The 14,873-nt window shown below is 42.0% G+C and overlaps 1 protein-coding gene across 1 annotated transcript; it reads left to right on the forward strand.

The window, feature by feature from the left end:
- The first annotated feature begins 1,178 nt into the window (after positions 1–1,178).
- LOC133152800 (LIM domain only protein 7-like) lies at positions 1,179–13,417 on the forward strand. The gene is given in 26 exon segments (XM_061276702.1): positions 1,179–1,391; positions 2,098–2,168; positions 2,253–2,322; positions 2,877–2,983; positions 3,400–3,430; positions 4,410–4,523; positions 4,590–4,722; positions 4,803–4,941; positions 5,071–5,245; positions 5,324–5,565; positions 5,633–5,798; positions 5,882–6,400; positions 7,168–7,404; positions 7,825–7,933; positions 8,456–8,510; positions 9,380–9,453; positions 9,703–9,728; positions 9,794–9,901; positions 9,975–10,043; positions 10,353–10,498; positions 11,028–11,072; positions 11,187–11,239; positions 11,314–11,485; positions 11,553–11,901; positions 13,131–13,206; positions 13,395–13,417. Coding segments are annotated over 26 exon segments (3,378 nt in total). The 5' UTR covers positions 1,179–1,322.
- The last annotated feature ends 1,456 nt before the right edge of the window (positions 13,418–14,873 follow it).

A 14,873-nucleotide genomic window follows, 5' to 3' on the forward strand; every position in this document is an offset into this window, starting at 1 on the left:
TGTTCCTTCAAGAAATAAATTATAATCTTGAACTTTATGTTGAATGTTATGTTCACAACTCAATGCAATCCAAGAGTTTGTTCTGTTTGTTGTGATGCTTGGCATTTTCTTGCGTGTGAACATGACAAAAGGATTCTATTGTATTCCCCATCTGAAAAGGGACGTACATGATAAATGATAAATAGCCTGCACGTATATATGGCGCTGTATCGACACTGTGTGGTGCTCAAAACAAACATGTGGCATTGTTGTGTTGTTTTGATGGAGAGTAGCTGTTGATAATGATGACAGTCGGAGGATGTAATTGAAAAGTGAGCACTGCTGGCTGGATGCTCTCCCTCTTCTCTTCTCTTCTCACTCTCCTCCTCCTCACAAGGCCCGCGGGACTGGGCAAATGGAAAATATGGAAGACAACTTCCCCGCATCCGCGCTTCATAGCGCAACCGGGCTGTCATCATTGTCCATTGGAGCCGGCTCCAATTTTCTCGCTGTACAGTAAGTACAATACAGCAAAACTTTATATTCATCACCATCATTCATGCAGAGTTGCAGCAGCATCTACTGGGAGTCAGGTATAATGCAGGAGATGAATGAAATGTATTTCCTTTCACCTTTTTGCTGCATTCCTCTTCTTGGCATCCATCACGTTCCTCCCCTTCAAAATAAAAGTCAAATTGTAATGGAGCTGGACTAACAAATAAAACGTGCCACTTTGTCGACATTAAATCGTTGGAAATTGTTTGGGCGGTTTAATTTCAAGATAAATTGTCAAGATTTTTATTTTGAGATGAATCGATCATAAAACAATACTATACATATTGTAAATTGGGAAATAAATTCTCCTTTATAAGATCCCTAAATATACTTCTATTATAACGGGGATTTTATTGAACACAATAAATAAAATAATAAATAATATAAAATGATATAACCACAATAATAATAAAAAAATAAATACACACAAAAAAATACAATCCATTTTTTGATCTTGGGGAAAAAAAAAAAAGTTTCTGAACCATTGGTTCCATTAATTGGAGATAACGATGGCGTCATACCCCGTGAGGCCGCCAGGGGAATCTGGCCCACTTCACTTTGCAAACTTTTCTCGTGGTTTCCGAGTGGGCGGTGACCCAACCTCCAAACGTTATTTTTGAGACCCGGGCTTGGCTGGAGGTCACGAGAGCACTTCCTCGGCCAACTGGACGCCAATCAACAGGGAAGGCGAGCACTTCATCCTCATTATCACAAACTTTGACGCATCTTCCAGTCCATCATTTTGTTCCATCTTGTGCGCGCGTAATTTGGTTTGCGCGTCGACGCAAATGGAGTGGCGGCAGCAAAGCACTTTCAGCTGCGCGGATGCCTTCAATGAAGCTCAGCGTTGGATTGAGGTGGGTGACATCATCTTCATTTCTTTTCTTTGGACGAACCACAAGATGTCACACATGCTGCCATTTTGAAATGTTTTTAATTGTTGATAATTGTGTATTGCTCACTGAAATGTTTGAGGCAGATTTGCTGTGCATTTAGTTTCAATGCAGTTTCTTTCAGCTGACTGCTATACAAGTATTGCACATTTGGCAAACTATAACCAATCCATTCAAATGGGCCAACCATGAATGTTGACTAACTCTAAATAGGGTGTCAGTTGTCCGAGTGGATCATAATGAGAATGTGCACAGCGCTGGTTGGCGGGCGGCCCAACCCAATCTTGCATGTAGCAGGCTGGAGAAGGAAACCAGGCCTATTGATTTTTAATTAGTTGGTGAATGTTGTTTGAAACGGGCCATGTGCCAAACCTCATCAAGAATTTGCTAATGGTGTTTTGTGTGTTAAATTGTGGGTGGAGAATGTTTGGACTCAAAATATGAGCGTCTGCCCCCCCTTTTCTTTTTTTTTTTTTTGCAGAGAAAGTATTTATTTATTGATGTCCATCCATCCACATTTAATTTATGTATTTATTGTATTTTTAAAATGTTTTTTAATTTATTTTAATATAACAATTTTAGGGTTAGGCTATTTGCTAGTGTCAACCAAACTGCTTGCCAATGAGCCGACTTTTTGTTCGAATCATCGAGTTTTCCATTCGTATTTTAGGAGGTAACCGGCAAACGATTCGGTTGCAGCGACTTCCGTGCAGCTCTTGAGAATGGAGTCCTGCTTTGCGAGTGAGTAGTGTTCTTCCATTGATGCAACTACTCTGAGCACCTATCATCTAAGTAACGGCTGTTTTTTTTTTTTCTTCATCGTAGCCTGATCAACCAATTAAAACCTGGAATCATTAAGAAACTGAACCGACAAGCTACTCCCATTGCTGGCTTGGTAAGCGTGAAGTCCTCCTATCATTTTTTCAATTCAAATTTTCAATTCAACCTTTTTGCTCCTAGTATTTGACTTGATCATAATTGGATGGCGGCTACTCACCCGGGAGTTGTGACATTTGTTTTAGTTGCCCATCCAAAAGCCTGAGGAGAAATTGGCTAAATTGTTCTGGTATTGCTTGTCGGGCTGATGACCCAGCCTCTGAATCCATTAAGTTGTTTTTAGCATAGCTGGATTTTCGATTCTTATTTTGGCTCCAGGCTGTGTGCGAAGCTCAATTCAAATTTGTAGAAGTGCCCAAAGCGAGCCGAGAGGACAAAAAAATCAATCGCCGCCCTCCGACTGGGGCTGATAAATAGTCAGGCCCAAAGTCGATGTGGTTGAGATGTTCATGATGATGGGGAATATATGCTGCAGCCATACATATTAAACACGGTACACGTATAACCACAGGCAATACGTGCCACGAGCAGCGTTGCACGAGACGTGTAATGTAAGTTACAATGTTTGACTTGTTTTTTTTTTCTCTCTCTGTTTGGCTTTTTGATCTGCAGGATAACATAAATGTGTTTCTAAAAGCTTGCGGGAAAGTGGGACTGAATGAGTCACAGCTGTTCCACCCGGGAGACTTGCAGGACTTGTCAAGTCGAGCAATCGTCAGGTGCACTTGTCAGCAGTTTTGTCTCATCTTGTATTTGGAAAATATGCAGGCTGCTGCAATATTTTGTTTTTGTGCGCCTACTAGCAGAGTTGCTAAATTCTGATTTTTAAATTACTGCTCCCAAATCAATAAAAAATACCGCAGAACTTGCTTAAACTTGTATTTCGAGAACATTGAAATATGACTTGGGCAACTTTGCTATTGGACTAACACAATGCTCCTAAAGTTATTGAAGTTAGTGAAGATTTATATAATAAAAAATAAAAAAAATGAAGGACCTACATTTTTCTTTTATCTATTGTGACAATGTACAGAGATGCATGAATACTTTTTATTTATTTTTTTATTGTGACCATGTACAGAGATGCATTAATACATTTGTGATTAATCTTTTTTTTTTTCTTTCTTTTTTGTAGACGAAACGAAAGCGGTCGAAGACTCAAAAATGTACGTCATCTCTTTTATATGGTTTTCTGAATTTAATTTGCAAACCACACCTTTTATCTGCAATCTGCAGCATTGGCCATGCCATCTGAGCTTTCCTAATTCCAGCCTGTTTTTTTTTGTTGTTTTCTTTGCAAGGCATCCATGAATGGTGACTCACAGGCGCTGTTTTTATTTGTCATGTTTTTCAGCTGATGAAACTGCATCGTTGCATCAGAAGCCTCATTTGAATTCACACGCTGCTTGACCACATGCACACATTAATGAGGCTCTTTGTTAGTGCCCAGTCTCTTTGAAAGGCCTTTTTTTTTTTTTTTTTTTTTTTTTTTGCTTCTATTAGGCAATTGGGGTCAATTTGTGTCCATTCTCATCCTGCGTTCTTTCATGCACTTCCAGTGCACACACTGTCGTACGTAATTGTAAAGATGTTTTAACCCGTTGCGACTAAATGAGCAATGATTGTAAACTTCTATTTTCAATCATTAATTTTCATTCTACAATTGAGTGGTAAAGCGAATTCTCTGAGACCAACTGTTTTTCTTTGCTATTGTTGGTCTTGAACATATCCGTCCCCAATTATGACGACTGCGTAAAAGTAATTTTAAACCATTACACTCTTTGTGAGCAGGGACAAAGGCAAAATCTCTAATGTTGTTTTTTGACGAGAAAGGAATAACATACGCCAAACAGTAGCAATTACCTCTTGCCGTGTTACCAAGGTGATTTTTTTTTTTTTTAGATAAAGGTCACATGTCTTTCATGTAGCAGTAGCAATTATTTTTTTACACTTTTTTTTTCTTTTTGACAATTTTATTCTAAGTATTCAAATATAGAAACAATACAGCGCTTCCTGTTTGTTCCCCGATAAAGTCCTTGCATAAAATCAAAATGAAATTGAGGAAAGGAGTGAGAAGCATAGCTTTAATTGACTAATAAAATGGTAAATAATAAAGTGACGCATATCTCCTCATGACTCTTTCAGGTTCTTATCACAGTCTACTGGTTGGGTCGCAAGGCCTACCTGGATGATTGCTACAATGGTGCCCAGCTCAACTTCAAGGCCTTCGAAGGACTCTTGGGATTGGCTTTGTCCAAGGTCCAGTCCACGAATTTTGGTTTCATGTCATTGACCGAAATCTCTAAGGCTGTCTCCTCACCTCAGGCGCTCGACGACGGCGGTATTGTGAAAGACCGAGAGTGCGTTCATCCGGGAGGGCCCGTCGGCCATACGAGGGAGGCTTCCTTGGACAGCTTGGACTCTGCCGACTCTCGAGCTCCGCGTGCAAACAGTGAAGGTGCTTTTTATTTCTGCCTTTCGTCCCAGTCATGGTGGGTTCATAATGTAGGGCTTGTAATGGCTTCTTGTGTTGCCAAGGCTGCGGAAGTGATGCGGAAGCGGAGCAAGTATTCAAGATGGAGACCGCTCAGCCGTCAACCAAAGGCGAGATGCCACCTCCAGTCCTGCGGAGGAAGCAAAAAAAGGACACTGGCAAAGTATCGACTTCATTTACCAGGTACCACGTGACAAAATGTCCGCCGAGGGCTTTTCCTTGCCGAGTCAATTTTCTTTTCCGTTATTCATGTGAATTGTCCAAGTATGCCAAGTATGGTGTTGTCAATCAATACATTGATTTCTCTTGCAGTGTTTTGTGCATTAGGAGCAAATCGTTGAGTGACATCCCAACAGTGCGAACTTCACCTAAGGTTTCCCAAGAAAATGCTCGCGTGGGCCAGGACACCTCCGCAGGGAAATGGAATCAAGACAAAAAATGGAGGAGCCACAGCGCCACCCGAGACAGTGAAGTTCGCTGGCAAGATGTGAGTCCAAATTTTCCATGACATGAGGAAAAAAAATGCAAAATTGGAGATCATACCTCCATTGTTTGCCCGTTTCAGGCCTTGACAAGGTGGAAGAACCATCGCAAGAACGTTAAGTCCAATCTCCGCAGGGAATCTCTTGACAGAGAAGGCGTCACGAACACGACGAACGACGGAGCTGAGAAGGACCTTGAAAGCCGGCGGAGAGCACAGCTGGAAAGGCAAGTTAACTTCCAAAGTGCGGAGCTGGCCGCCATATGTTCTGGAAGCAGTGAAAGGCCGCCGCCCTCACTTGTCTCGCCGCACGGCGGCAAACTGGAGTAATGTGACACATCCTCCATCTTTTCATTACTCTGACTCCTCTTCCATTACATGGCAATTCCACAGAGAGCAGCTGTCGGCGCCAAGCCACAGCCCGGCCTCCGTTCCTCCTCCATCAAACTTCTCAAGCGCTTTTCTCCGGACGCACGGTCGAGCTCCACTGACTCGAAGCGATGCGGCTGAGGTGCCATTTAGCCCCGCCTCTTCTAGCCAGAACTTTCCCCCTGCGCATGTAAGTTTTGCAAGACTCAACGCTGAGGTTTTTAGAATTGTCACTACACTCGGACTCGCCATTTGTTTTCTGCTTGTTGTCAGGCAAACTCGGGCGGAGTCACGCCTGCCTCTGATGGGAACGTCACGGGAGAGGAGACCCGTTTTGCATCTTTGGCATTAAACGGAGCAGCAGTAACGGCACCGACACGGGATAACGCTTTGGGCTCCCACAGCCGGCTCAACCGTTCCGCTCCCGTTGATCCTCGGAGTGATGCGAGTCAACCCGAAAAGGTTCACACGAGTCAATTGACTTTTCTCGGCGCAGCAGATTTTCCAAATGACGGCGAATCGGGAAGCTCCGTCGCTTTCCGAGACCTTTCTGACCCGAAAGCCTCGTCTGGAACGGAGAGACGTGAAAACGCTTCTGAAATGTCAGGAGACAAAAGTAGATGCGGGTCGGCTGAAGGCAGCAGAAACTATTTGAGCAGAGCCGCTTCTTGGTCGTGTTCAGCCAGCCTTCCTCGCGCCTTCAAACGGGCCGAGGGATCCTGTCGTCTCTCGTCCGTCATCACAGCTCGGCCCTTCGGGACCAAGCAGTCCAGGATTCCAAAACTCCGTCATGTGAGTGTCGTCGCTGGAGCGCCGTTTGGTTGTTGTTTTAATTTTTTGTGAATTTTACAGTTAAAAGTTTATATATATATTTTTTAAAAATTTCATACATCATCTGCAAGTGTTTCAGGTACCGTATTTTCCGGACTATAAGGCGCACCTAAAAACATAAAATTTTCTCAAAAGCCGACAGTGCGCCTTATATATGGACCAGATGTAAACTGGCCCGAAGCATTGTGTCATGGAATCAATCATAAGTGGCCCGCTGAAGACTATGAATCATGAATCAAAAAGACGATGGATCATTATTTTGTGATTATAAAGTCATTTGTTGCATCTGAAGTTGAAATACAAAAGATAAAATGGAGAATGATCTGATTTGGGTTCAAAATCTGACACGATGCATTAATGGTGCGCCTTATATAAGGATTAAGTTTTAAAATGGGCCATTCATTGAAGGTGTGCCTTATAGTCCGGTGCGCCTTATAGTCCGGAAAATACGGTAAATTCAATTATAGTTATACCTCATAAACACACAACAAAGACTACTTTTCATCAAACAGCAACTATGCCTCCAACCCCAAACCGCATTTTTACGTACTGCGTACCAGGGTCGGCTCGTGGCAATTAACGTAATGCGAGCATGGACAACCTGCTTGGTCTGCGACCTACCCACCTCATTAAAAATACATGCCGCTGTGTGGGTTGACGCAACGTCTTTGATATGCTGTTTATGAGTATACAATTTGTGCCGTTTATTTAATGAGTCATGTTTGCAGAGCCTAACGGGAGGAGTAGGAGAAGGCGCTCCTTTCTCGCCTGCTAGCCCCACGCTCAAAAGACAAACCGCCTCGTCTTACCTAAGAGGTCCGCATCAGCATCCCAACCATGCGGCGGGGACGACTTTAGCAAAAGCAGAGTGGACCAGTCTTTCCAGGCAGAGCTTTCGCTCTCAGCGATATTCAAAGACGCAGGCCCAAGTCGGCAAAGCTGCAACTTTGCCACGTAGCGCCAAGGTATGTGTGATTGTTCCTGCGGCATAATCATATTGTCAACATCAGGACAGATCAACACTGACCGTACCCATTCATCAAATTAAATGAGACAGAAAAAAAAGGAAACAGCAGAGCGCATTTTGCTATTTTCTGTCCAGCCTTGTCTTGCCTTGAAATAAGACTTTAATTTGTACGGTGACGCAACTCATGGTCCATTCACTCTTACAGTTGCGTTTTCAAATCCACACGAAAACTTCCTCTTTAATATGCCCCACGACGGATTACGCAAATTTGTCCAAAGGGTGGGAAAGTCCGTGATAGCCGCGACGATGGTTCTTGCAACAAGCCCCTTGGAGTATCTCATTTCAATGTGGAAGCACATGAAACTGGATCTGTGGGTGTCAACTTGAAGTCTGTGTGTGTGCGCTGTGTGCTTTTCAGGTCGACCACAGAGACCCGAGTCTTGTTCCGATACCAAACAGTGGACCGGACGTTGTTTTCCAACCACTTTGGGAAACGACTGACGCAAGAAGAAAATGTTGTCATGCAGGTAAAATGTTCCCGAACATTGTCACTGTCACTTGGATTTTTCTCAAAATGTTCTTTGGAGGCAACCGTTTCTATTTCTGTTCTTTTCTTGCATGCTTTTTATTTTTGGCAAGACGATAAATCGTGATTTCATGTTGGAAATTTTATTCCGTCTCAACGCCGCTTTTCGAGAGTATTTAGAAGCCAAATATAAATATTTCCTGTTGTTTTACGGAAGCTGACGACTGTTTTGCAAGAATGTGGTGACTGCCTTGAAGAAAAAAAACAAAAACGATCAGCAGATAAAAAAAAAAAAACAATGCAGTCAAAAACCCTTTTATTGAAAAGTTTCTGCATGACACACTTTGAGGAGAACTTGTTGGAATTCAGGCCATTCACATTTGGAGCAGCAGCGAGCTTTGTGACTTATTTTTCCATTTGCTTTGAGCAAATCACGCTAAAGCAAGGTAGCTTGTTTGTGTTGCGCTGTCTGTGCCCTCGTCCGTCTTCATTTTCTCGACGGCAAGTGTCCTTCTCGCGGCAGGCGGCCCGGCGGACTTCTGCCAGCTCTGCGCCGATGACGCCAAAAGCACTAAAGTGTAATTGGACATTTGAGATCTGCTGTGTAAATGCAGGATAATGAGCAAATAGAATAACAAGACAAAATGTCCAGTGAGTGAAGTGGAAGAATTGATGCTTTTCTCTAGTTTTCAACATGAATTGCTTATGGTTGTCTCGTTTGTCTCCTGCTACCGTGGACTGGAGGCTCTGCAGGGTTCAGCTCGTGGGTTTACCTATGCGGTAATGTGCTGTGTGCATTGTGTGAAAACCTTCTTGGTGACAGAACCTGCCCAAACCCAATTTCAATTCATTAACATTGAAATGCATTTACTTGATTGTAATATTGAATCGGGGCTATATTGGTCCAGACACTGACATTGTGATCCCAGATTGGGATTTTCTTCCTCCTTGTTTTTAATTAGTTTATATTTCTAGTTTTTATTTTATTTTTTGTTTATTTTATTTTTATCTATTTTATATATATAAATATATATACACTACCGTTCAAAAGTTTGGGGTCACAAAATTGTTTGGGTGACCCCAAACTTTTGAACGGTAGTGTAAATATTATAAAATATTATGAATTAAATATTATAAATTATATCTTATATTTTTATAAGATTATATATAATCTATGAATATAAGTATACATATATATTATAAGATATTTTACACAGAAGATTATATATATAATCTATAAATAATTATCTAAATAAATAGATACACTACCGTTCAAAAGTTTGGGGTCACCCAATTTTGTGACCCCAAACTTTTGAACCGTAGTGTATATATATATTTTTTTTATTGATGCACACAACTATTCAACTCATTAGGTTTCGCCAATGTTTTTAAAAACCTGAAGGATGCTGAATTCTTCGCTGATACTCTCAGTGACTTCATTTTGAAGATCCGAAGTTAAGATGGGACACATTCCGCATGAAGCTCCAAATTCAGCTGCCAAATGTCATAGCCACCAGAGCGGCAAGGCCTAAGCGGTCTGGGCAGCAGCATCCGGCCGGCGCTAGCCAATCCTGTTAAGATCTCTTGCTTGGCTGAGCTTGGATGACTTTGGCCTGGCTTGTCCAAGCAAGCTGCATGTCACATTTTTGCAGCCCAAGTTGTCAATGAAAGTGGAAATTGCAGCTCAATGTTAATTCGGAAGCTGAATTGCGTTTCATTAATGATCTGTTTGTCAGCAGAGATGAAGTCTTTTGTTTCTTTGTCACGCAGGAGGTTCCGAATCTGCAATCTCCGACGTAAGTTTCCACCATTTGACAAAATGTGCCTTTGCACGGGGATCATGTCCAGCCTGTTTGTGCAGCTCCAGGTGCCGTCCCTCACCCGCTCCTCATCCAGCTGGTCATGGGACCACGAGGGCGACCACAGGCGGCAGCAGAAGTGGCAGGAAGAACAAGAGCGCCTCCTTCAGGTGAAAACTATTAAGAGCAGCCTGGAGAATCGGATGGAATGGTGGTGGGTGAGATGTTCCGTGTCTTGGTCAGGCGCAGTATGAGCGAGATCGGCGGAGGCTGCAGGCGGAGTGGCAGAAGGCAAAAGAGGATGCACGTGAGGTGTGTAGGAGGCCGGCTGTGAAAACTTTCTTTTCTCTCCTTTGTTTCTGTTTTCTTCTGTAAATTCGAACATCACCCTTTGAGGTGTCTGTTCCTGCACTTCACGCAGCCATACAAACATTTGACATCCTGTGTGACTGCTTTTTAATTTTCATCAATGGGCTCCAGTGATCCGTGCGAAAATGGATTCATGGACCGCCGTTTGATTAAATTGAGGGACTCCAATGAGTTTTGTTTTTGTCTGTCAAGGATCCGGTGGATGTTCTTCGGCAGGCCGCTTAACAGCAGAAATGCAATTTGTTGTTTCAGAATAACTTTGGAGCGCGAGATGATGTCGAGACCCCTCCGGGAGTGACTCATCGACATGGTTTGACCAAAATAAATGAGCGGAGCCCTGAAGAACTCTGCTTTAAACATCAGAACGGCACACGCGAGGATCTGAATAACAAAGACTGGTAAGGCCTCGTTTTTGTGTCATGTGACCAGTCTGATGACTCGGATTGTGCTTTTGCATATTTATTTTATTTATTTTATTTATTTTATTTATTTTATTTATTTTATTTATTTTATTTATTTTATTTATTTTATTTATTTTATTTATTCATTTTATAATTTATAATGTATAATTTATATTTATATACACTACCGTTCAAAAGTTTGGAGTCACAAAATTGTTTGGGTGACCCCAAACTTTTGAACGGTAGTGTATATATTTATTTAGATAATTATTTATAGATTATATATATAATCTTCTGTGTAAAAAATCTTATAATATATATGTATACTTATATTCATAGATTATATATAATCTTATACAAATATAAGATAATTTATAATATTTAATTCATAATATTTTATTAATAATATTTACACTAGCGTTCAAAAGTTTGGGGTCACCCAAACAATTTTGTGACCCCAAACCTTTGAACGGTAGTGTATTTTTCTTTATTGATTTATTTGATCTTATTCATTGTGACACCTCAGGGCTGAAGGCACCTCTGGCTTTGCTGGGCTTTCTCCCGCACACAGGTCAGAACAATCCAACTTTCTATCCGTCCCTGCCTTCTTAGCTGACGTATTTACTTTGCCACTGGAAACCTCCAACCAAAATATTCAAATCTCAGATCTGTGTCCGTCCCTTAGGGCAAAGTCGTTGTCTACTTCAGCTTTAGCCGAGTCCTACAAACAACCAAAAGGTTAGCCGGGCGTCTCCTCGAAAACTTTCCGTAGTTTTACTCTTGTACGCTCGCAAATGTCGGTCATCATTCAGGTGATCAGAAGAAAAGGAGGGAAGAGTTTGCTTCCAAGGCCGAGACGGAGCGCCAGCAAATCTTGGAGGAGATGAAAAAGCGAACTCAGCTCCTGACTGACAACAGCTGGATACGCCAGCGCACCAGCGCTTTTTACAAGGAGCCCATCTACATCGGGTTGCCCCTGAAGAGGTTCAAAGTTCATCACACGCTTATTTTTGCTTTCATTATTCTCAGCTTTGTCCTCGGATGCTCGCAGGTACGAGTCCCTCGACGCTCTCGGAAGCGCCCGGTCAACCCTCACGGCGGCTGATCCCCGACCACATTCGGCCACCGCAGGTTTTTGCGGGACCGGTAGAACCTCCTCTGCCCGTTACACTAACGGATCGAGATCATCTCTGAGAAATCCCCCCACGGACCCTCACTCCAGCAGGTAATGTCCTTTTTCCTCGATCATCTCAAAGCGTCGCTTCATGGTGTGCTGCCGCTGCTGCCTCAGGATGCACAGTGGGAGGAGAACTTGCTGTGTGTGTGAAGGCCACCTGAGTAGTGGGGCAGCCATGGTTATTGAGGAACTTAATCTCAGCTTCCATTTTGGCTGTTTTCAGGTGAGAGCTTAACAAAGCGGGCTTCTGGTGGTGGGGTGCTCACATGGGTCTTGGTGCGCTTGGATTTGAACGGCACTCTTCACGCCTCTTGGTTCAGCTTTGGCCGAGTTAATCTCCTCACTGGGTTGGAGAGCGGCGGTCTCGCTTCATGTGGTCAGCTTGGTCGCTATTTAGGGTGTCATTGTTATTTGCAGTATGAATACCAATATAAGGTACGATGATAAATGTTTTTTTTTTATTCTATGTATTTATTTAAATTATTTTATTTTTTAATTATTATTTTTCGTTATTATTCCCTTTTTTTTTTATTGTTATTCCCAGTCGTGGAGGGTGGAGAGCGAGCAAGACCTTTCCTGCTAGCATAAACACTGTCAGCAGCACTGACCTACATTTCCGACCTCAATTCAAATATTTGTTCCGTGAAATGTTTCCTGCAGTCTGCTCTTTTCCATTTGGGAGGAATTTTTCTTGGTCGCGCTCCGTCCAGTCGTTCCTTTATCTACTGGAACTCTTTTTCTCTAATCAGATTTCTCCTTGTGTGCTACCAATCAAACTAATCTGTTCAGGGACTTCCGAATGATCGTTTCTTGATGAGGTCAGCATGTCTCTATCCTCAAATTGGTTACAAAACTTTTTACAGCTGAATTTGACTAGCGATTGTGAAGTGAATATAATGCAAGTTAAGTTTCTGATGTTATTGTCTCATTAGATAATAATTCTCAAGTCCTCCAGATGGCGGACTCGTGTGCTGTTGTGTTTTTGTGTTCCTATAATTCCGACGTGGTCGTGTTACATCAGAGACTTTAAAAAGAAGTTAATATCACATTTTTGGAGCCTTGAGGTTTTCTGAACAAAATCAAATGCTGCTAGCACACTTTCCATTGACTCATTTTTGTGGTAAGCATGGCCTCGATTTGTCTTTTCCTTCGTGAGGAGCACGAAACCTGAGCGCTGTCCACTTTCTCATTAGATAGCAGTTGTAAAAAGGCGCTGGCCAGAGTTAATTAGAACCAAGATGGAAAATCGTGACTCATCGTTGCAACCTTCAGCTTTATGACCTTTAATTTGAGGGTGGTGATGTCGCTCTTAGCAACCAAATGGGGTTGAAGTGCTGTTCTATGCTAACAAATCCCTGTAATAAAAAATAAAAAAAGTATATTAAAAAAGAGAGGCCCCTATTTTTGGAATGCTGGACTGCATTTTTCTCACTTCTCCCTCCTCCTCCTCAGTGTGTGGGCTGCCAGCGGTATCTTGGAAAAACAGACACTGGAGTACAGGTTCGGGTCCGAAACAAGAAGCCGTACTGTGAGCCCTGTTATTTCCAACTTAAGTGTGAGTATGACACAAAGAGAGCATCACATATTTTCCAAAATTAATTTCCATGCCTTCCATAGAGGTTCTGAACCGGTTTCACATAACTTCTCTCTTTAAAATGATCTAGCTAACGATTAACAAACACTTGTCAATTTTTTTTTTTCTGCTTGACATTTCAGCAACCACTTCAGCATTTGTGTGACCAGAACAAAGAACTCGTGCTTGCAGAGTAAGCCAGAGTGGGGAAACTAGTCTGTAATGTTTTTTTTGGAGGGGGGGGGATTAACGTGACTAGTAGAACCTTTTATCAGTTTGAATATATCATCTAATAAAGAAGTGTAGTTTAGTTTCTTTTCGTATGATTGTAAGTGTTAATTGTTGTGGGACCTGTATTGTGTCCAACCCCAGTTAGGAATCACGTTTAAACTTTTTCAAGAGCATTTTTTTTCTCTCTTCTCTCACCATGTGTACTCTGGTATTGAGCAGTGTAACGTTTTGTACCGTTTTGTATACTTTTGAGGTTTTATTCATGTTCACCACCAGGGGGCGCATCTGCTAATCGTGCAATTACTCGAGCCGCGCTTCCTCATTTTGTTACACTGAAATCTTACAAGGTATTTGGTGTGCAATGCACACAATTGTGTTCCTTGAGGATTCATGTAGTCACACTGCAGTACCAGTGTCATTTCAAAAATTCAAGTACTGTCATTTTCATGTGTTATATGTGTATGTTTGGATTAAACTTGGATAGCAAAACATTTTCATTGAAATACGTCATTATTTTATTTGTCTGGCTTTTCAACGATTTTCCAAGATTTAGGTGTTAAAATTCTTGTGTAAAGGTTGAACTCAATTTTGCAACTTTTTCTGTTTTGCTTCGAATAAAAAGGAAAATTCCATTAACCATGAGAGCAAAGTGTGAAAGTGTTTTGTTCTATTCTTGGAGCAAGTCGGACGTTTGAACAAAGTCTGCAACTGTCATTACGGGAAATGAAGCAAGATGGAAGACGGAAGAGTTTTCAGTCTGTGGTGCATAAATAGGGAAGTGGGCTGCTCGCTGGCGGTTTCAGTTTCTTCGAACATCTATCCATTCTGTGACACGGCAATAATTATCAGTCGTGCCCATGCGGGGACTCAAAATGCCCACCACAATACAAGTGGCACATATTTCGTAAGATGTGCTGGGTTGATCCCTTCAGCGATATTATTTGGACTTTGGAATAAACATGGCGGTTGAATGCGGGCCAAGAATGATAGATGATCGCTCGCAGGATGTTCAGGGTGGGCGAAAGCTTTTTTTTTTAGATGGTGGACAACTGCGTTCAATCCACTCAGTGGCAACAATACTATCAGGCGTTCCCAATATTTTGGTTAATGAATGTACTTGAGGTACAAGAATGTATTGATTTCCTACACAAATGTAAACGGCAAAGATTGTGACCTCATACTTTGGCAAAGAAAGTTTTTGTGTGGGAATACGATCAAAAAGCGGCTGTCGGATGGACACGTTTTATTGGGTACAAAACAAGTCGGGACAAATTACGGCGAGAGATCTGCCAGCGACCCGTTCCCATCAATATTATGAGAATCGTTTCCATGTGATTGTTTTTTGACCTCATGGCAGACTTAGAACTTTTGTTTTGGCAGAATATCATGAG

Source organism: Syngnathus typhle, linkage group LG4, assembly GCF_033458585.1.
Source record: "Syngnathus typhle isolate RoL2023-S1 ecotype Sweden linkage group LG4, RoL_Styp_1.0, whole genome shotgun sequence".
NCBI classification, from domain to species: Eukaryota; Metazoa; Chordata; class Actinopteri; order Syngnathiformes; family Syngnathidae; genus Syngnathus; species Syngnathus typhle.